We start from the raw sequence: 24,214 nt of genomic DNA, 5'->3' as shown, positions 1-24,214 counted from the left end.
ATCTGAGTGCACCTTAACACATTCTCAGTCCCTGTGACCAAAGGCATTAATCCACGAGACAGTGGGCCTGTCTGGGCTCAAGCCACCCGTACCCACACTCAGAAGCTAGCTCTGGCCACGCTCAGGAAGCACGATAGAGCCTGTTATCTCGGAGATCACCCTCAGAGCAACTTTTCCTCCTGCTGTTGGGTTCCCAGGCCTGCTCGTCTTCACTCTGAGAAACACTGCCCTGTAATGGTGAGTTGTTGGGCTGTGCAGTCCGAAAGACCTCACTTTTAATCTGATTCTACCACTTCCCAGCTGTGTGACTTCGGGACAGCTACTTAACTTCCTTGAGACTCAGTATTTACGGGATGTAGCTTCCTGGAAAATATAATGTATACTATGTAGCTAAGTGTAAAATGGGAGATAGCTCATGATTATTTCTTTATAAATAATGTAACAGCATACATTATCTGGAGACTTCACATGTTAATCTGGGCCAGAGGACATCCACTGTGACAAGAAAGGATCTGAGACATCAAAGGATCTGGGACATCAATGGTCCCAGACCTCTGCCCGCCCCACCTGTGTCTCCTGATTACCTTTATCCAGTAAAGCTGGACACTGGGCAAGATCTCTGGCCCCTGAGAGCCAATCCTTACATGATTCATTGCTCAAGGCCCTTCAGGCAATAGAAGCAGAGCTGCAATTTGATGTTTTTCTGTTATTACACTGACTCATGACTGGCTGGTCCTTAAGTAGGTAGAGAGCACCAAATTTAGGAGGTATGGTAGTCAGAATAAAGGAAACATTTATATAAAAAAAGACTTGAAACAAATGTCTGTAGCCTAGGCCCCTTTTCCTGTAAGACTAGCCTTAGCAAGCTGTCTCCGTGTAATCACAGACCACGGAGAGCCTGCTAACATACGACAACCAAGTTAACATTTATTGGTCTGTGGACTCTTTTTTGTAACAGTGGGAAGCAGCCACTCAGTAGGGTAAGCCAGGAGTAGGTAAGTTCCCACTCCCCTTCCCAGCAGCCAGCAGCTGGCACACCCTTTACCTCTTCTGCTTTCCACAGGCAGCCGATTCTCTTCCTAACACACTAAAGGGTAAGTGTTGGAATTTGTAAGACATCGTTTTATAAAGGTCTGCAATTTCCTCTCTAAGCACTGGAGTCTATCTAACAATTAGTGGGTGTGACACTGACAGCTAGCTGAGCAGCAGGGCACAGGAAGAACGTTATTGAAGGATTGAAAGGATCACGTTATTCAGATGCTCTCCTTCCTGGGTCACTTAGCCTGGAAAAAGAAGATCAGAAATACTCTCCCCAGTCTTCTTTTCTCCTGCCCTCTCTTCTGTGCACACTGAGGAGATGAGGAGAAGATGCCTGCCCTCATGGTCTCTGGCCTCTCTGCAGGCACTAACAGTTGTCTTCACAGGAAGACTGTCAGACTATTCAGTAATGTGTTTTATTTATTTATATATATTTTTAACATCTTTATCAGAGTATAATTGCTTTACAATATTGTGTTAGTTGCTGCTGTATAACAAAGTGAATCAGCTATACATATACATATATCCCCATATCTACTTCCTCTTGCGTCTCCCTCCCACCTTCCCTATCCCACCGATCTAGATGGTCACAAAGCACTGAGCTGATCTCCCTGTGCTATGCAGCTGCTTCCCACTAGCTATTTTACATTTGGTAGTGTATACATGTCAATGCCACTCTCTCACTTCGTCCCATCTTACCCTTCCCCCTCTCCGTGTCCTCAAGTCCATTCTCTACGTCTGTGTCTTTATTCCTGTCTTGCCCCTAGGTTCTTCAGAACTGTTTTTTTTTTTAGATTCCATATATATGTGTTAGCATACGGTATTTGTTTTTCTCTTTCTGACATACTTCACTCTGTATGACAGTCTCTAGGTCCATCCACCTCACTACAGATAACACAATTTCGTTGCTTTTTACGGCTGAGTAATATTCCACTGTATATATGTGCCACATCCTCTTTATCCATTCATCTGTCGATGGGCATTTAGGTTGCTTCCATGACCTAGCTATTGTAAATAGTACTGCAATGAACACTGGGGTGCATGTGTCTTTTTGAATTATGGTTTTCTCTGGGTATATGCCCAGTAGTGGGATTGCTGGATCATATGGTCATTCTATTTTTAGTTTTTTAAGGAACCTCCATATTGTTCTCCATAGTGGCTGTATCAATTTACATTCCCACCAACAGTGCAAGAGGGTTCCCTTTTCTACACAACCTCTCCAGCATTTTTTTTGTAGATTTTCTGATGATGCCCATGCTAACTGGTGTGAGGTGATACCTCATTGTACTTTTGATTTGCATTTCTCTAATAATTAGTCATGTTGAGCAGCTTTTCATGTGCTTCTTGGCCATCTGTATGTCTTCTCTGGAGAAATGTCTATTTAGGTCTTCTGCCCATTTTTGGATTGGGTTATTTGTTTTTTTAATATTGAGTTGCATGAGCTGTTTCTATATTTTGGAAATTAATCCGTTGTCCATTGATTCATTTGCAAATATTTTCTCCCATTCTGAAGGTTGTCTTTTCGTCTTGTTTATGGTTTCCTTTGCTGTGCAAAAGCTTTGAAGTTTCATTAGGTCCCATTTGTTTATTTTTGTTTTTATTTCCATTACTCTAGGAGGTGGATCAAAAAAGATCTTGCTGTGATTTATGTCAAACAGTGTTCTTCCTATGTTTTCCTCTAAGAGTTTTATAGTGTCCGGTCTTACATTTAGGTCTCTAATCCATTTTGAGTTTATTTTTGTGAATGGTGTTAGGGAGTGTTCTAATTTCATTTTTTTACATGTAGCTGTCCAGTTTTGCCAGCACCACTTATTGAAGAGACTGTCTTTTCTCCATTGTATATTCTTGCCTCCATTGTCAAAGATAAGGTGCCCATATGTGCGTGGGTTTATCTCTGGGCTTTCTATCCTGTTCCATTGATCTAAATTTCTGTTTTTGTGCCAGTACCATACTGTCTCGATTACTGTAGCTTTGTAGTATAGTCTGAAGTGAGGGAGCCTGATTCCTCCAGCTCCGTTCTTCTTTCTCAAGATTGCTTTTGCTATTCGGGGTCTTTTGTGTTTCCAGACAAATTGTGCAATTTTTTGTTCTAGTTCTGTGAAAAATGCCATTGGTAGTTTGATAGGGATTGCATTGAATCTGTAGATTGCTTTGGGTAGTACAGTCATTTTCACAATGTTGATTCTTCCAATCCAAGAACATGGTATATCTCTCCATCTGTTTGTAACATCTTTAATTTCTTTCATCAGTGTCTTATAGTTTTCTGCATACAGGTCTTTTGTCTCCTTAGGTAGGTTTATTCCTAGGTATTTTATTCTTTTTGTTGAAATGGTAAACGGGAGTGTTTCCTTAATTTCTCTTTCAGATTGTTCATTATTAGTGTATAAAATGCAAGAGATTTCTGTGCATTAATTCTGTATTCTGATACTTTACCAAATTCATTGATTAGCTCTAGTAGTTTTCTGGTAGCATCTTTAGGATCCTCTTTGTATAGTATCATGTCAACTGCAAATAGTGACATTATTACTTTTTCTTTTCTGATTTGGATTCCTTTCATTTCTTTTTCTTCTCTAATTGCTGTCGCTAAAACTTCCAAAACTATGTTGAATAATAGTGGTGAGAGTGGGCAACCTTGTCTTGTTCCTGATCTTAGTGGAAATAGTTTCAGTTTTGCACCATTGAGGACGTTGTTGTCTGTGGGTTTGTCATATATGGCCTTTATTATGTTGAGGTAAGTTCCCTCTATGCCTACTTTCTGGAGAGTTTTTATCATAAATGGGTGTTGAATTTTGTCGAAAGCTTTTTCTTCATCTATTGAGATGATCATATGGTTTTTCTCCTTCAGTTTGTTAATATGGATTATCACATTGATTGATTTGGGTATATTGAAGAATCCTTGCATTCCTGGGATAAACCCCACTTGATCATGGTGCATGATCCTTTTAATGTGCTGCTGGATTCTGTTTGCTAGTATTTTGTTGAGGATTTTTGCATCTATGTTCATCAGTGATACTGGCCTGTAGTTTTCTTTTGTTGTGACTTTTCTGGTTTTGGTATCAGGGTGATGGTGGCCTGGTAGAATGAGTTTGGAAGTGTTCTTCCCTCTGCTATATTTTGAAAGAGTTTGAGAAGGATGGGTGTTAGCTCTTCTCTACACGTTTGATAGAATTCACCTGTGAAGCCATCTGATCCTGGGCTTTTATTTGCTGGAAGATTTTTAATCACAGTTTCAATTTCAGTGCTTGTGATTGGTCTGTTTATATTTTCTATTTCTTCCTGGTTCAGTCATGTAAGGTTGTGCTTTTCTAAGAATTTGTCCATTTCTTCCAGGTTGTCCATTTTATTGGCATATAGTTGCTTGTAGTAATCTCTCATGATCCTTTGTATTTCTGCAGTGTCAGTTGTTACTTCTCCTTTTTCATTTCTAAGTCTGTTGATTTGAGTCTTCTCCCTTTTTTTCTTGATGACTCTGGCTAATAATGGTTTATCAATTTTGTTTATCTTTTCAAAGAACCAGCTTTTAGTTTTATTGATCTTTGCTATCGTTTCCTTCATTTCTTTTTCATTTATTTCAGATCTGATCTTTATGATTCCTTTCCTTCTGCTAACTTTGGGGTTTTTTTGTTCTTCTTTCTCTAATTGCTTTACGTGTAAGGTTAGGTTGTTTATTTGAGATGTTTCTTATTTCTTGAGGTAGGATTCTAGTGCTATAAACTTCCCTTTTAGACCTGTTTTTGCTGCATCCCATAGGTTTTCGGTCGTTGTGTTTTCATTGTCATTTGTTTCTAGGTATATTTTGATTTCCTCTTTGATTTCTTCAGTGATATCTTAGTTATTTAGTAGTGTATTGTTTAGCCTCCATATGTTTGTATTTTTTACAGATTTTTTTCCTGTAATTGATATCTAGTCTTATAGCATTATGGTCAGAGAAGATACTTGATACGACTTCAATTGTCTTAAATTTACCAAGGCTTGATTTGTGACCCAAGATATGATCTCTCCTGGAGAATGTTCCATGAGCACTTGAGAAGAAAGTGTATTCTGTTGTTTTTGGATAGAATGTCCTGTAAATGTCAATTAAGTCCACCTTGTTTAATGTATCATTTAAAGCTTGTGTTTCCTTATTTATTTTCATTTTGGATGATCTGTCCATTGGGGAAAGTGGGGTATTAAAGTCCCCTACTATGACTGTGTTACTGTCAATTTCCCCTTTTATGGCTGTTAGCATTTGCCTTATGTATTGAGGTGCTCCTATGTTGGGTGCATAAATATTTACAATTGTTATATCTTCTTCCTGGATTGATCCCTTGATCATTATGTAGCGTCCTTCTTTGTCTCTTGTAATAGTCTCTCTTTTAAAGACTATTTTGTCTGATATGAGAATTGCTACTCCAGCTTTCTTTTGATTTCCATTTGCATGGAATATCTTTTTCCATCCCCTCACTTTCAGTCTGTATGTATCCCTAGGTCTGAAGTGGGTCTCTTGTAGACAGCATATATATGGGTCTTGTTTTTGTATCCATTCAGCCAGTCTATGTCTTTTGGTTGGAGCATTTAATCCATTTACACTTAAGGTAGTTATCGACATGTAGGTTCCTATTACCATTTTCTTAATTGTTTTGGGTTTGTTATTGCAGGTCTTTTCCTTCTCTTGTGTTTCCTGCCTAGAGAAGTTCCTTTAGCATTTGTTGTAAAGCTGGTTTGGTGGTGTTGAATTCTCTTAGCTTTTGCTTATCTGTAAATCTGAATGAGATCCTTACTGGGTAGAGTAACCTTGGTTGTAGGTTTTTCCCTTTCATCACTTTAAATATGTCCTGCCACACCCTTCTGGCTTGCAGAGTTTCTGCTGAAAGATCAGCTGTTAACCTTATGGGGATTCCCTTGTATGTTATTTGTTGCTTTTCCCTTGCTGCCTTAAAAATATTCTCTTTGTATTTAATTTTTGATACTTTCATTAATCTGTGTCTTGGCGTGTTTCTCCTTGGATTTATCCTGTATGGGACTCTCTGCACTTCCTGGACTTGATTGACTATTTCCTTGCCCATGTTACAGAAGTTTTCAACTATAATCTCGTCAAATATTTTCTCAGTCCCTTTCTTTTTCTCTTCTTCTTCTGGGACCCTTATAACTCAAATGTTGGTGCATTGGCCCAGAGGTCGCTGAGACTGTCCTGAATTCTTTTGATTCTTTTTTCCTTATTCTGCTCTGCGGTCGTTATTTCCACTCTTTTATCTTCCAGGTCACTTATCCGTTCTTCTGCCTCAGTTATTCTGCTATTGATTCCTTCTAGAGAATTTTTCATTTCATTTATTGTGTTCTTTATCATTGTTTGTTTGCTCTTTAGTTCTTCTAGGTCCTTGTTAAACGTTTCTTGTATTTTCTCTATTCTATTTCCAAGATTTTGGATCACCTTAACTATCATTACTCTGAATTCTTTTTCAGGTAGACTGCCTATTTACTCTTCATTTGTTTGGTCTGGTGGGTTTTTACCTTCCTCCTTCATCTGCTGTGTGTTTCTCTGTCTTCTCATTTTGCTTAACTTATTGTGTGTGGGGTCTCCTTTTCGCAGGCTGCAGGTTCGTAGTTCCCACTGTTTTTGGTGTCGGCCCCCAGTGGGTAAGGCTGGTTCAGTGGGTTGTGTAGGCTTCCTGGTGGAGGGAAGTAGTGCCTGTGTTCTGGTGGATGAGGCTGGATCTTGTCTTTCTGGTGATCAGGACCATGTCTGGTGGTAGTTTTGGGGTGTCTGTGACCTTATTAGGATTTTAGGCAGCCTCTGTGCTAATGGGTGGGGTTGTGTTCCTGTCTTGCTAGTTGTTTGGCATGGGGTGCCCAGCACTGTAGCTTGCTGGTCGTTGAGTGGAGGTGGGTCTTAGTGTTGAGATGGAGATCTCTGGAAGAGCTTTCGCCACTTGATATTACGTGGAGCCAGGAGGTCTCTGGTGGACCAATACCCTGAATTTGGCTCTCCCACCTCAGAGGCTCAGGCCTGACACCTGGCCGGAGCACCAAGACCCTGTCAGCCACATGGCTCAGAAGAAAAGGGAGAAAAAAACAAAAAGAAAGAAAGAAAAATATATAAAATAAAATAAAGTTACTAAGATAAAAAATTTTTTTAAATATTAAAAATAAAGTAATAAAAAAAAGAAAGAAAGAAAGAAGAGAGCAACCAAACCAAAAAACAAATCCACCAATGATAACAAGCGTTAAAAACTATACTTAAAAATAAAAAACAAAAAAACGGACAGACAGAACCCTAGGACAAATGGTAAAAGCAAAGCATATGCCTGGGACAGTATTAGCTGCTCAAGATACAGGACTGAACGAGAGAGATGATGTACTTTGGCCTCCTGCAGTTTATATCTAGTTGTATTTATACCAAGCAGGGCATATCATTTCCTTGTCTCAATTCTCTCACCTGTGGAGGGAGAAGAGACAAGGCACCACGCCCCACTCACTGCGCTCAGCGGAAAGCGCTCCACCTCCTCGGCCTCGCGAGGGCCTCGCCCCGGCACGTGTAGGGCGAGGGTGGCGTACCTAGGGCCCAGAGGCTTGTCTCCTTGTGGCATCTGGGAGGTAAAGGGGGGCCACTTTACCTCCCAGCGGGAAACTCAGCGCCCCCGCCCGCAGCCGAGGAACCGGCAGTTTAAAGGCCATGGGCACACGGAGGCGAAGGACGCGGGGGCTTGGCTCAGACGCTGGTTGGGGCGGCGGCCGGCGCCTCAAGGATCCCAGTAATTTCTTTTAAATAAGTACCTTGAGCTACAAATACAAATGTTTACTTGAAACAACTGAAAAAATCATAACTCTCATAGCATTGAAAAGTGTTATTTAGCACTTACCGATGAAGCAGCAAATGCTCTGAAACTGACAGCGAGGATCCCGTCGGACCACTCATGGGACACTAAGTCAAACTGTCCATACAGCTGACCCATGGTGACAGACTTAGGATTTAAAACAGTAATCTGAACCTTGTTTTCTTCCATTAACCCCTTAATAGGAAAAAAAAAAGATTTATTTATTTAAAGGAATAAATAATACTGTTTTATTTATTTAAAAGAATAATACTCCAACTAATACTGTCATTATTCATGGAAAACATGATTGGGCATGTAGAAAACCCTAAAGATTCTACACAAAAACTACCAGAAGTAAAGAGTTCATTTAACAAGTCTGCAGCGAAGTCATTATACAAAAATTGATTGTATTTTCTATAATGCCAATGAACTGAAAAATAAAATTTAAAAATACCATTTACAATAGGATTTAAGAGCTCATAGGATACTTAGGAATAAAGTAGCAAATGTTGGTCAAAAGCATATAATATTTACTATTGATAGGTCAACAGGTTACATGTTCTTTTCTGTTTTTCTTTACAAACCTTAAAAATGTTAACACCATTCTAAGCTCACTGGCATTACAAAAACAGGCTTTGGGCTGAAGTTGGCCCACGGGCTGTAACTGGTTGATTCTTACTACAAAACATTCTCTGAGATAAAATTAAATGATTTAAATATAGGCAAATATGAACCATTCTCAAGTTGTGAAAAAATTAATATTGGTAAGCTGATAGTTTCCACCAGAACCTTGAAAGCTGGTATATGGAATTAATGAGAGATGTTAATACCCTTGGGGCATAGGCTTTTTTAAGTTTTTAATTAATAGACTTTATTTTTTTAGAGTAGCTTTGGGTTTACAGAAAAACTGAACAGAAAATATACAGAGATTCACATATATTCCCTCCATCTTCCCGCCCCCCACACACAGTTTCCCCTACTATTAAAGCCTTGCATTGGTGTGGTACATTGTTATGATTCCTCAATTCCTCCACTGATATGGATTCATTATTATTTACTAAAGCCCATGGTTTACATTAAGGTTTACTCTTTGTATTGGCCACTTCTATGGATTTTGCCAAATACATAATGTCATGTATCCACCATTACAATATATACAGAATAGTTCCCCTGCCCTAAAAATCGCCTGTGCTCTACTTATTCACAATCATTTCTTTTTTATATAACATAACAAGTTCAACTCTTTCCCACACTGCTTTCTGTCCACCACCACTGGAGCTTGGGACATGAAGTACCAAACTGAAGAAAACATGTGGGAATAATAATGTGAAGCAGTAAAAAAAAAAAAGCTCAAGGTCTTTGTTTTCTTCTCTGTGCCCAGGAAGGGAATAACGATGTGTCATCCTAAATTCAGAAGCATGGGAAAGTTCTATCATCTTAGTCAGAACAAAGTTGCTGCCATTAAAGCAAGGTGTTTGCCCCAAATGCAACAAAGCTAGTGCGCAGCTACAGCTTGCAAGCAGTGGCTACGGAGTCTTGCCCCTTTTACATTACCACAACGTCACTCTTAGAATTTCCTGATAATGAATCACTTTCGGGCTTTATATTGGACCAGAATACATGCTCATACCTTCATCTTCTTTAATCTTTGAGTGGCACCACATTTGGCTCTTTTAGAGACTTATTTTTTATAGCAAAAAATTAGTCCCTATAAAACAACAAAATAGGAAAAATGCAAACAAAAACTGAGGAAAGGAAGGCAGGAAGGATAAAGGGAAAGGAAGGGAGGAGAAGAAAGGAAACAGCCTGAAAGGATAAAACCATAAAGGAACAGGTGACAGAAATAAGTACGTATCAGTTTGTTTGATAATAAATACAATCGAATTAAAATTCCCCTATGAGAAGATAAAGGCCAAACTGGAGAAAAAACAAGTTAAAACTAATTACTCTCCATAAAAATGTAAATCACAGTGACAGCCAGAGTCACAATTAAAGACATGGGCAAATATATATGCAAGGAGAAAGCAGGGGTTGCAATACTGAAATTAGACACAGGGGATCCAAGGCAAATAATACAAGTACATAATTTTATACTAGCTGAAGGGAGGCTCCACAATGAAGATGTAATGATCACAAATCCCATTTGGCTACAAATACTGAAATATATGAAGCAAGAACTATTTGAAATACAAAGGTAAGTAGACAGAAATGCAATATTAGTTGGAGAATTTAAAACAGCCTCACTCCTTTAGCCTATCAAAGTAGACCAAACTGAGATGTGTAGGACAGGAATTTTGAATAATATAATCATCATTATTTACTACACTTACATATGCATGTATTATATAATGCATGCACACGCACACGCATGCACACACACACACACACACACACTTCAGTTCAGTACCCCTAGCAGCCACTAACAAGTTTGCATTACAAATCTAAACAAGAAAATAAAAAATCCTCTCCTAAGAAAGTATAGAAAAGAAAACTGTCAGGTTTTTTCATGTTTTCAGACTTTTTTCTACAATGAACGTGTTACCTTTATGATTAAACTTTTTTAAAAAAGAAACAAAAGGGCTTGAGGCAAATCTGTGGCATACCCTTTGTATACTGAACTTCCTACTTGCTTGGTATTACTTTTCTAATTTTATTTCCTCTGTATTTTCATAATTTTAAGTTGCTGCATTAAAGTACCCTTTTAAATGACCATACATTCTATCTTGCACAAAGCTGATTATCAATAAATTAATGCATTAATAACACACTTACCTTTTCACATAGATCATTTAGTGCTCCAGCTAAGACACGATAGGCACTGGTTTTTCCTCCAAATGGCTCTCCAACAATCATAAAGCCATGACGCACAATCATCATTTCATATATCTGAAGAATCTTCTCAGAAAAGAATCTGGTCATTTGCAAATTCATGGAGTCACAGTTGTCTTTGATGGCTCCCAGCAAATCATTGTAATCTGGTTTTGGTAATTTCACCCCAGGAAACAAATCTGAAGTAATTCCCTAATGATAGATGATTTGGGAATTTATATTATCTATCTATACATTCTCATATTCTCTGTCTCTCTCTCTCTATATATGTATGTACATGTGTATATGTATGTATATGTGTATATGTATATATACATATACATATAGACATATAGACATACATAAACTTGATAAAATTTCTCACATCCTTGTATTTAACATTGATGGAAATAGAGCCATTGAGTAATAGTTCAGTATTTTTAACAGCTTCATAGAGTTATGATTGACATACAGTGAACTGTTTATATTTAAAGGGTACAATTTGATAAGTGAAACCACCAACTCAATGAAGATAATCAACATACCAATCACAGCCACAAGTCTCCTTGTGGCCTTTTATAATCCTCCTTCTCTCCTCTCTTTGCCACCTCCTATCTCCATCCCCAGACAACCAACAAACACTGATTTGCTTTCTGTTACTATTTTTACTTGCATTATCTAGAATTTATTATGGGTGAAATTACACATTACATGTACTACTTTATTTTTTGTCTGGCTTCTTTCACTTGGCATAAAGATTTGGAAATTCACACCTTTCACAGCATATATCAATAGTTCATTGCATTGAAGTAGTCCACTGTATTGAGGTGCCAGTTTTTAAATCCATTTTCCTGTTGATGGACATTTTCATTGTTTCCAGTTTGGGAAATAAATAAAGCTACTATAAACATGTGTATACAAGTCTTTGTATGGACAAATGCTTTCATTTCTCTCGGGTGAATAATGAGGAGTGGAATACCTGGATAGTATGGTGAGTGTGTATTTACCGTTTTAAGAAACTGTCTGCTTTCCAAGGTTGTTGTATTATTATATTACATCCCCCCAAGCAGCGTATGAGAGTTTCAATATTTGGTATGGTCAGTCTTCTTAATTTTAGCCATAGTAACAAGTAACAGTATCTTGTTGTGGCTTCAATTTGCATTTCCCAAAGAGTAACATTTTTGCATGTACTTGTGTGCCATATGTGTATCTTCTTTAGTGAAATGTCTGTTCAAATCTTTTGCCTATTTTTAATCGGTTTATTTTCTTCATGGTAAGTTTTGACCATTCTTTAAATATTCTGCATACAAGTCCTTCATCATACATCTAACATGCAAATTTTTTTCTAGTCTCTAGCTTGTCTTTCATTCTCTTACCAGTGTATTTCAAAGAGCAAACTTTTAAATTTTGATGAGTCTATTTTATGAATTTATTGTTTCATGCATCGTGCTTTTGGTGTTATATTTAAGAAATTTTTGCCTATTCCAAATTCACAAGGGATTTCTCTTGTTTTCCTCCAGAGATGTTGCAGTTTTACATCTTTTTAAGTTAAAAAGTTAGAGGATGAACACAATCTGATTTGAAGGCTTATTCTAAAGATGGGGTCACATTAGTATAAAAATACACAAATGTATCAATGGAACAGAATAGGGAGACCAGAAATAGACCCACACACATGGGAACAACTCATTCTCAACAAAGACTCAAAGGCAATCCCGTAGAGAAAAGGATTAAAAAAATAGTCTTGAACAAATTATGCTAGAGTACCTGGATTTGTCAAAATAATGAACTTCCATCCATGCCTCATACCATATACAAAAATTAGTTCGATGGTATTTTAATCATTGTAGTGGGTAGTGTGTTAATCAGCTTAGCGTCCCTCAGAAATGTATGTGCACCTGGAACCTCAGGATCTCACCTTATTTGGAAATAAGATCTTTGCAGATGTAATTAGATAAGATGAGATCATACTGGAGCCCAACTCCAGTGATTGGTGTCTTTATAACAGAAAGGAGAGGAAGATGCAGACACAACGACACCCAGGGAAGAAGGCCATCTAGTGATGGGAACAGAGTCTGAAGTAATGACAAGCCGAGGAACATCAAAGATCACCAGTAGCCATCAGAAGCCAAGAAGAAACAAGGAAGGATTCTTTCCTAAAGCCTTCAGAGGGAACCAACACCTTATTTCAGACTTGTATCCTCCAGAACTGTGAGAAAATCAATTTCTATTGTTTTAAGCCACCAAGTTTGTGGTACTTTGTTATGGCAGCTTTAGGAAATGAATACAATCATATAATGTACGATTGGAAAGAATTCTACTTCCATATTTAGTGTATATGAATATATAGAGTTAATTTCAAGGTCTAAGAAACATCCCTTTATAAACTGCTAAGGCTTTTTCATAAGTATTATAGCAACCTATGTGAGAAATACAGCTATTCTTTTTACTCTGAAGATAAAAGTGAAAATTCAGAAGAGCTTAATATGAAAGCATACGTTCAAGCTATCCCTTAGAACTGACAAACTACCAGTTTAATCACCCCTAAATTTAATCCTTTAAATACTGTTATGGATAAACTGATACCAGTTCACTGGAGCAGTAAGTTTCCTTGGGGCAAAGGAGAGAAAAAGGCAACGCAGTAGGGTCTTTAAGATCACTCTGCAGCCTAGCTGAGTGGCTGGAATCCTCTCTCCCTCATATACTGGCCATGAATACAAGTTACTTATCATCTCTGTGCCGCAGTTACACCATGTGTAAAATGGGGATAACAATAGCACCTGCCCCGTTGGCTGCTTATGAGTATTAAATAAGTTGCTATTCATAAAACTCTTAGAATAAGGTCTGGTCCACTGTGAATGCATAGTGTTTGCTAAGTAAACAAAAATATCTTCTCAGATTGTTCAAATTATTTATGGTTAACCTTGAAAGAAGCAGATAATTCCAGATCATATCTGGTAGTCAGTAGTTCTCAACAAAGACCAGTTCCCTTCACTCCCCCGCCAGGTAGAGAGTTGGGAATATGTGGAGCTGTCCTTCTGGTTCTCACACTGGGAGAGTCCAGAGACACTGGGGAAGGAGGGATGCCAAGTGTTCTGCAGCGTATGGGACAGTCTCTCACAACACGGAACTGTCCTATTTGAAAATGCCAGTTACGCCCCATTTAAGAAATATTATTCTTAATATTATTCAATAAATGTTCACTGAATGAATACACAGCTGTATGAGAATACAACTAGGTGAGGTACACTTCCACTTTATAAAAATAAATATAGCTTTTACTCCTGGAAAATCTGTACAGCGTACTAGTACCAAAGAAACTGAGGGAAATTTTTAAGAAGAAAATTTGAACCTATTCCTTGTAGATTTGATCTATAAAACATTAGCACTGTCAACTCTAAATACTAAGGGAAGTCCCTTTCAGAGTGATGAAACATGGTTGCTACAAGAGAGAGCAACGTCTACCGTGTGTCAGGAGCCCACTCCCAAGCCCTCCCCCAATTTCTTCTACCTGAGAACGGGAAAAGGAAAAGAATGACATCACGTGACAAAACAGGAACTTTAACCATCATTCTAATAGTTCTTCTCAACTACTTATAATTTAATTTTTAAAATGCAGCAAGATTATGAAGCCTAGTTCTTAAATTATCCTGAAAAAAAGAATTTCATAAAAGCCATTGTATTCTTCTAAAGAAATTAAGCTTATTTATTTTTTTTATTTCTCCAATCATTAATTTGACAAACATTTACCAAGTATCCATTCTGTGCAAGGGATTCAGTGATGTGTTAGACCAATTACTTTCCTCCAGGAAGGAAATTTTAGTGAAATTTATAAGCAAACATGTTTTGTAACTTTTGTGTACTTATTATATTCTGCAGAAAAGGTGCAACTTAAAAATCCCAAGTTGTTAAAAGTTATCCAAAACAACAAAGCTAGCTAAACACACTTCAAATAAAACAGAATGATCTATGTTTCTCTGTGCCATATCATCGTTTTCTGTAGTGGAAGTTTCTCACAGGGAGTTGCAACCATGGACGCTTGATAAATACATTATTAGAAGAGTTTTGATACATTGTAATAATAAATGTTCTTACCTCAAAGAGTGGTAAATCATGGGATAAAAATTTTGGTAGATTTACATCAATAATAGATCTAAGCAGAAGAATATCTTCATTTTCATTTGGATATTTCAGCTGAAAGAAAATATGCTCATAATGACATCTGAAGCTATTAACTGCACCCCCTACATGTTCACACACACACACACAAACACCAGGCCCCAGAGGCAATTTAAGCCCATGCAAAAGTGTTGTTCTTACTTATTTTCATTTAATTGGACTGTTATTAATCTTAGAAACTGATGATTATACTTGTTGAATTTTCTACCGGTTTATAATGAAAACCTAAGTTGAACTAACTACGTTTTCACAGATGCCCTGGGTAAAAAGCTATTGGCCATGAATTCCATATAGTTTGGGAGCTGCCATTGCCTCTATATTGGGTAAGAGCTTGCTTGTCCTATGCATTCAAGACCAGCAGTGGGTTGGTAAAGTGAAAATAATCACTAAAAATGGGCAATCATTTTTAAAAGATGCACTTGCATTTAAAACATATAAACATTCACTCAGTCTGCCCATATTTTGGTGCCAAGGCTTTTTTTCTGAGGGTAGAGTTCTGGACCATTTTTCTTGTCGGAAAAAAAACGCATCAATAATGAATCACCTGCTCTGTCCAGTTTTGTTGTGTTTTGGATTTGTTTTTTAAAGATGATCATGCTCTTCAAAGATACTTGGGAGACAATCTAAGTGTAGCATCCTTAAGATTTTTAAGGTTTTTTTCCCAGTTTTATTCACTTTTCTTATCCATATCTAATTCAAAGTCATTTTTTTTAGCATTTCATCTTTACTGAGTCTTTCTTAAACAATGAACTTAGTTTTCATAAAAACAAAACTCTTCTTTTCGTGCTCATATACCATCAACTTCATTGACAATTAATTAAATGACATAACGACAGTAACATGTCCGACTGGCTTCAGAAAGTTTTGGGAACAAGCCACCTGGCTCTGGGTGAGGAACAGTTCATCTGATAGAAAGTGGGAGGGCAGAGTAACGCGCTGCCTGCTGGCTGCACGCTTAGTACCAGCGTGCTTGAGTGTGATCCCCAGGCAGAGTGGAGAGGGCTCGTTAATACACTAAGTCACTTAAGTAGAAGGTGCTTCAGAAAACTTATGTTAAATTCTGAAAAAATCTGTGGTAGACCCAGAGTTTACTAAAAATCTGGTTGAACCCTCAACTTGTTGCTCATGTCCATAAGATGGTTCAATAATTCACAAAAAAGTCTGAACTCAGAAATATTTCTCCCAGCTTCTATACTTTATTCAACATCTTACTCCACGGTTTCTCCTACCATCATGCATTTAGTTTTCGAGAACCCTCTTCTTTTTTCTCTAGAATCTTTCTAATAAATCCCATGCTCCTACTTAACTGGCTTTAACCTTACAAAGTCAGTGATGCCTGGCAATCAATTTAGCTGTCTCTAAATTTCCAGGGCCTCCAAAGCCAAAGCTAGTCCTATTCATATGGACTTTGGATCAACCTATCCACATGTAAATTATGAAGTGTCAGAAGTCTCTTTTGTTATTTGAGAGGCTATCATCTTAAAGCAAATGTTTAAATTGCTTTTTGATATAATAGAAACAAACTTCAAAATATTCAAGCCAACACATTCAACAATTTTCAATTAGCTTTTGACAAAGAATGATAGGATTCATTTGCTGCATAACTTTAATAGCTCAATTCCATAGTCAAGGTGTCAGTGATGACGTACACTAGGACAATGCATTTTCTTTCCCATTATCTGACCACAATGTAATCATGACATGCCAGGTTAATACAAATTGTTGCTTCTAGTTGCATTTGTTTATTACAAAAAAAAAAAAACCAATGACTTGAAGTCATGTTAGGCTAATGTGAAACAGAATATCACCACCATATATCAGAATTCTTGGTAACATTATTATAGAAGATTAAAATGCATGCCATTGTTTTTAATCACACAAGATATACTTCAAAATCTTTATCTTCTGCAGTCATGAACATGAAAATTTTATAAGCTCCAAAGCCACAGTTTGCATTTTGCTGTTAATTATAGCCTATCTTGCTTACTTTGATAAAGAACAAATGTACAGTTATATTTTATGTTTCTGCAAAAGACTTTCAATGAAAAATTACCCAAGTCTTCAAACATTTTGATTTTTTATCAATATAGCTATGATTTATACCATCTTAAAATGCAAACATTATATTGCAAATCTATTACTGCTAGTCTACAGTTGGCTGCAACTGTGTAATTATATTAAGTAACAATGTCTAGGGGCTTCTGTATATATTTATTAATTATACATAGATTATTTCTTTTAAAGCTATTCAGGATATATGTTCATATATAAATGCTTTCAAGTATTTCTCAGCAGCAAGGAATTTTACTCCTCAGTAGTACTTAGTTTCATACAGTTAAAATTGTGGAATGGAACTCAAATCACTGATCACATGTCTAAGGTTTTACAAATCATAAAATGTCTTTTTTCACGTGTGCAAATAATTAATTATGTTAGTACGATAACGGAACTTTTTTTCAGTTGATGAAACTGACCAGTTAGTGTAACTCTTGTGAAGACACATGGTCCTGAGATGTATAAACAGGAAATGAATGAGTAAGAAGCCACTTGCGTTTTCTACCTTTAGATTCCCAGCTGCGGTGAGCACTGACTTCACGGCTCTCATTCCATAGTCATAGTGATGTTGTGATGACAACTGCTCTGAACACAGGCGATACGTAGCCACAATCTTTACCGACAGTGGCCGAGCTGTGACAAAGCCACAGGAGTACAGGACTATTTCGGCAATCATGGCATAATCAGGCACCATCATTGCTACTGTCCGAAAGAGTGCCTATGGGAGTGGAGAAAAGGTGCTTTTTGAACAAGACCATCATGAAGATAAGCCTCCTCTTTCCTTCATAGCATGTTACAATGTTATAGCTTTTCTGCAGTAATACTAAGTTACAGTAGCCAGATCATACAGATAAAAACACTTTAAAATGTGCTTTCTTGTTATTGTTATATAATAAATAGATCATTAACTTTTTATATAAATGTGTTTCCTTAAATTATGCTTTGAGAACGCTTCAAATTTCTACCATACCTAGACCTTTGGTGAATTATTAATTTACTTAAGTGTTAAGTATCCATTACATTCTATTTTTTGTGGGAAGTAACATGTTATAGGGAAAAAGCAGACTCTGCTGGGATGTCCAAGAGCCGGGCTTCTCATCTGGGCTGGTGAGAAAGTGCCTGGTGTTGGGAGACTGGGCTTCAAGTGAAGCTCTCTAGGCATCTATTTAATTAAATGATTTGGGTCTCATCAGGTATCCCCTAATAACAAGACTATGTTACATAAATGATGTATTTTGAGATACTTTTTAACGTTTTTGAGTCTGCAGTCACCATGTCAGTCTTTCACCAAGCATAATAAAGGGAAGAAACTGAAAACAAGTCCTGGATAATTATTACTAGAGATAAATCAATTTGCCAAATTCTAAAGATAATTTTTTCCTCATAGTATTTTAAATATTGTGGGACAAATAAATGTTGTGTGATGGAAAGTAAATAGAAAACTGAATAGATTTTAAAAGAATAAAGAAGAAAATTTAAGTTTAAAATGTTAGTATGTGTCAGGATTTACTTCAATAGCTCATACATGAAAACATGGCTTTCTTGTACTAAAGCAGGAGAACAACAGTGTTCTAGAAAAATGATAATCATATTCAGATAGTGAATAATAATTATAGTAAATGACAATTTACTATAATTCAGACAGTTCAGACAGTTTATAAATACCTGCTGGGAATTAGCTGAATTACCGAAGACACAAGGCAGATAGAAAATGAGGACATTTTGCTTAAGTGATCTGTTATGACACTAAAGTTGAGAATAAAAGGTTTGCATCAAGCAAGATCCTTCCAATGTGTTACATTAATTACTAGCTAGAGGCCTTAGTACTGCTATTTTATCGATAAGGTTACCATTCAAGAAAGGCAAGAATAAAATGTTAAAAGTATATAGCATGAGCAAATAATTCATAACAGAGAAGCTTAAGCAAGTGCTCTAAACCACTACATACCTGGGAAAAAAGAATGCAAGAGAATTACTATACACATGGTACCTCTTTTAAAGGGTAGGTTCTCAACAACTATTTTTTAATGAATAAAATAGAGAATGAATGAATTAACAAATGAGTTAGCTGGTCAATGGCTAGGTTAGGGTGATACAATCTTTCTACAATAGTACAAATTGCTACTACCTCAGGATCAACGTCCAGGTCTGTGTGTCAGGTCTCTGACACACCAGGTACTTTGCAAATTCCTATTCACATTCTCTTAGCACTATTAGCAAAGTGGTTGTGGAACACCATGAAACAGACATATCAGTGGCCAAGAGAACAAAAAATAAAGTATGGTACAGAAGTTTCAAGGAGTTATCATGGATTCTTACTTATCACAGAGAAAAGCATCCTCATCAAAATATTTTTTAGGCCTAAACTGTTATGGTGGTAGACATTCTCATTCATTGATTCTCAAACAGAGTGTGTGAAATACTGATATGATACGGTTTGGGATCTGTCAGAAATAATTTTTCAGTAATAGCAGTAGGTTTAAGGGTAATTTAGTGCTTTAAAAAATTAATTTGGATTCTGGGTTAACCAATGGCATACTTTCTTGAGTGTAAAAAAAAAAAAAAAATGGGAGGGTATAGATCCAGGTAACCTGCCAGGGCTTGAATAAATTCCAGTACATGTAATCAATGTGAGTATTACCCTCCATGTTTACCTCAGCAGAAATAAATGATTGAGAATAGTTATTTTATTGCTTCTGTCCTATAGAGTGGACGAAGAAGGGCGGTACATAAGGAATTACATACACTTCCTAGAGTATGCTTCCAAAGGACTACATTTTAGAACAACATCAACAACAAAATCTCAAGCAATAACTTCTTACCATTTCTTCCTTTAAGGATTGGAAATAGATTTCATAAATGTGACCTGTTCAGGAATTAGCTAAGTATTAGTTGAGTGAAATGGAGGATTCAGGATCTAGTTCATTTTTTTTCTCTGTACTAATAGGGTGTTTCATGCTACTTACTCTGTGGAAAGTTATGGATCATGTTACTGACTTTGTGACATCAGAAGATCTAGAATATGCCTATTTTCCATACTACCCAAAGCAATCTACAGATTTAATGTGATCCCTATCAAATTACCCATGACATTTTTCACAGAACTAAAACAAATAATCCTAAAATTTATATGGAACCATAAAAGACCCAGAATTGCCAAAGCAATCCTGAGAAAAAAAGAACAAAGCTGGAGGCATAACCCTCCCAGCCTTCAGACAATACTACAAAGCTACAGTAATCAAATAGCATGGTATCGACACAAAAACAGACATAGGAATCAATGGAACAGAACAGAGAGCCTAGAAATAAACCCACACACCTACAGTCAATTTTTGACAAAGGAGGCAAGAATATACAATGGAGAAAAGACAGTCTCTTTAGCAAGTGTGTTGGAAAAGTTGGACTGCCACATGTAAATCAATGACGTTATAACACTGCCTTCATATCCTACACACACACACACACACACACACACACACACACACCCAAAAACAAAACCCTCAAAATGGCTTAAAAACTTTAATATAAGACAGGATACCATAAAACTCCTAGAAGAAAACATAGGCAAAACGTTCTCAGACATAAATCATGGCAGCATTTTCTTAGGTCAGTCTCCAAGGCAATAAAACAAAGGCAAAAATAAACAAATGGGAATAAGCAAACATAAGCTTTTGTACAGCAAAGGAAACCATAAACAAGACGAAAAGACAACCCTCAGAATGGGAGAAAATATTTGCAAACAATGCAACCAACGAGGGCTTAATTTCCAAAATATACAAACAGCTCGTACAACTCAATAACAAAAAAAGCAAACAACCCAATTAAAAAATCAGCAGAAGACTTAAACATTTCTCCAAAGAAGACATACATATGGCCAACAGACACCTGAAAAGATGTTTAACTTCGCTAATTATTAGAGAAATGCAAATCAAAACTACAATGAGGTACCCCCTCACACCAGTCAGAATGGTCATCATTAAAAAGTCTACAAATAATAAATGCTGGAGAGGGTGTGGAGAAAAGGGAACCCTCCTGCACTGTTGGTGGGAATGTAAATTGGTACAGCCACTATGGAAAATAGTATGGAGGTTCCTCAAAAAACTAAAAAGAGAGTTATCATATCATCTAGCAATTCCATTCCTGGGCATTTATCTGGGAAAAAAAACCCGAAAGTTCTAATTCAAGAAGATACACACACTCCAATGTTCACAGCAGCACTATTTACAATAGCCAAGACATGGAAGCTACCCAAGTGCCCATCAACAGATGACTGGTTTAAGAAGATGTGGTATATATACATATACGCAATGGAATATTACTCGGCCGTAAAAAAGAATGAAATAATGCCATCTGCAACAACATGGATGGACCTAGAGATTATCACACTCAGTGAAATAGGTCAGAAAGAGAAAGAAAAATATCATGATATAACTTACATGTGGAATCTAAAATATGACACAAATGAACCTATCTACAAAACAGAAACAGACTTACAGACATAGAAAACAAACTTACATTTACTAAAGGGGAAAGGAGTAGGGGAGAGAAGAGGGATAAATTAGGACTTTGGGATTAGTAGATACAAACTACTATATATAAAATAGATAAACAACAAGGTCCTACTGTATAGCACAGGGAACTATATTCAATATCCTGTAATAAACCATAATGGAAAAGAATATGAAAAAGATATATAAATACACACATACATATACGTATATATAAATGGAATCACTCTGCTATACACCAGAAAGTAACACAACATTGTAAATCAGCTATACTTCAATTTAAAAAATAGAATAAGCCTATTTTACCATTGCTTCTAACATTTAACTATTCTGAAATGATTATTGATTCTTCAGAATAGTTTTAATATTAAATATAGCTTCTCTAAAGTGGAGATGTGTTTAAGAAATTGCTCTACTATGCAGGTTTTATCTAGATGTACAAGATGTCAAAACTTGAGTCTTTCTGCATGACATGATACATATCAGTTACCGAAGTATGCATGATCTGCCCAATAATTTACAAAGGAAATATACACAATTCTTGAACCTTCCCATTTACTTGTAGATCATAAAGCATTTGAGAGAATAAGGAAGGAGGGAGGATTTGTGAAAAGACTTCCATCGAAGGGAGGTTTTCTTATGCTGTGAGTCTCCATAAGCACCCCCTCCTCACTCCCAAGTTCAGTAAGAGTTTGATGGGTATTGCCCTATTGCGGGGGAATATAGATTGGTGCCTGACTCATGCCCGAGAAAGCAAAAGTAGCCTGTGGAAGCAAGATCACAGTGGCCTTCACTCCCACAGTCTGTTGGGACAGAAGATGCATGAGATATACACGATAAGGGGGAGAGAGAGCCAAGTTGGGGACATTTTAAGTCCTCCCCAAGATTCCCTCTGGCAAAGTGAGAGCTCTCCAACAGCAAAAATCTGCATGGAATCACCCACCAGCGATCCACGCAGAGTGGAGGGAATGACAACTGGAGAAACAGATTCCATCACTCAAAGTCTCAGGAGTTCCAAGCGGAGAGACCTAACAGGAGTCCCTGAAGAACCCATGGACACGTGCAGGATAGAAAGATGCAGCTGTAAACCTCTGCCAGCTCCAGGGGCTGGACGCACATGGTCTTATCTGAACTGTATGTATGTTTGGTGGCTCACTGCTAGCTTAAAGGATGAGTATGAATTGGTCAGGCAGGACAGTGGTGGTTTAGCAGAGCACTCAAGAGAGGGTAAACAGCATGTGCAAAGGCATGGGACCTTCAGAGGCCAGTGAGGCCTGTGTGACAAGGAGATGCAGGGAGCTGGTGGTACAGACGCAACTGGGTCTAATGCCAAAGCTCTTGCAGATCAGGCCAAGAAATTTGAATTTTTTTCCTGTGGGCAAAAGGAGCCCGGTGGTTTTTTAAGTCTGGAAATTATACGATTAGATTTCTTCTGACAATACAGGTAGCATTACAATGGGGAGTTCATTATAATGAATTTCAGTAGGGACTCTTGGTGACAGGTGAGCTGCTGCAGTAAGACAGGCAAGAGAAGACTGAAGAGGGCTGGGAGCAAGGTGTGGCCGTGGGGCTGGACGGGAGTAGCAGGGGTAATAAGACTTTTATGAAATAGGATTGCGGGTTTTGGTAACCGGCTGAATCACTGCGTGAAGAAGAGGGAAGCTTCGAGGATGACTCTGAAGACTGATGATAATACTCTCTGGGCCTCAGCAGGCTTTAAAAAAATAGTATATCTATCTATCTATCTATCTTTCATTTCTGACTAAGACATTTTTTCAAAATTGTGAGTTATTTCCATATGTACTTGAAAACAGATATCCTATAGCAGCTCTAACCAAGAAGACTGCACAAAAGGAACAACGAAAACAACAAAAAGCTATCAGAATTTGAGAGCAGTTTTTGGCCTAAAATAGAAGGAAAATACTCCAAGAACCACAAGGTGAATATTTTGACACTGTTTTAACACGCACAATAAATAAAATGGAAAAGTCTGCATGGGGCATTAATAGACTCAACCAATGCTGGTCCCAGCTTTTTATGATTAGCTACTCGCAGATGTTTGCCTTTACAAATATTTATGTATTCAGATTGATCCTACTGAATAAAAGGAAAACATGAGTGAATAAAAGTACTGCTACGAAAAGAGCTTTCCAAATGTGTATCCCAATAAAAAGTTGCAAAATGCTTCTTAGATGAAGGAGGATTTACCAGTTTCTATTTTTAAGTTACACCATCCTTCACAAAGGCAAAGTACTAAAACATCACGTCTAACATATAAAAGTGTATGGAATAAAAATACCACAAAAATACTTGGCAGCAGTGAGTCCAATCAAAAGTGTTTTCGATGGAAAAGTACCTCAACTAGTCTGAGAAGCTGTCGTTCTAAAAATGTGGATAGTGGAAGGAATGCAGGATTTAGAGTCAGAAGACTTGGTTTTGGATCTGCAATTACCGCTGCATTATTCTTCAACATTTTCTCTCTATGTGCTAGCCATAAACATGCAATTCACCAGAAAAGGATATAAAATGTCTAACAAAGATATGGGGAAAATGTCATATTTCACTAATAATCAAAGAAGTTTGTTTTTTAAATGAAGATTCTAGTCTATTCAATTAGCAAACTGTTTTGTTCTTACAAAAAACTACTGCTGGGTACTAAGGAGAACTGAGAATTGATATGGGATATAAATTGTTTCAAACTCTGTTGGAAGGCAATTTAGCAACACAGCTCTTGGTCTTATGACTCTCCTAAGGAAGTATCTTAAAATAGAGAAAAGCCTTAAGTAAAAATTGTTCATTGCAATATTATCTATAATGAAGGAAAACTAAATG

General features: G+C 37.1%; 1 protein-coding gene across 1 annotated transcript in view; it reads right to left on the bottom strand.

Moving 5' to 3' along the window:
- Window positions 1-24,214, bottom strand: part of DNAH7 (dynein axonemal heavy chain 7) — a 246,606-nt gene that overhangs the window by 119,410 nt on the left and 102,982 nt on the right. The window contains exons 28-31 of the mRNA XM_082397280.1: window positions 17,380-17,592; window positions 14,736-14,834; window positions 10,605-10,853; window positions 7,878-8,027 (exon numbers count right to left, since the gene is read on the bottom strand). Coding sequence (XP_082253406.1) covers window positions 7,878-8,027; window positions 10,605-10,853; window positions 14,736-14,834; window positions 17,380-17,592 — 711 coding nt within the window. The remainder of the gene's footprint in view (window positions 1-7,877; window positions 8,028-10,604; window positions 10,854-14,735; window positions 14,835-17,379; window positions 17,593-24,214) is intronic.

Source organism: Balaenoptera borealis (genome assembly GCF_965194805.1).
Source record: "Balaenoptera borealis genome assembly, chromosome: 6".
Lineage (NCBI taxonomy): Eukaryota > Metazoa > Chordata > Mammalia > Artiodactyla > Balaenopteridae > Balaenoptera > Balaenoptera borealis.
This window is presented reverse-complemented; position numbering and strand designations above follow the sequence as displayed.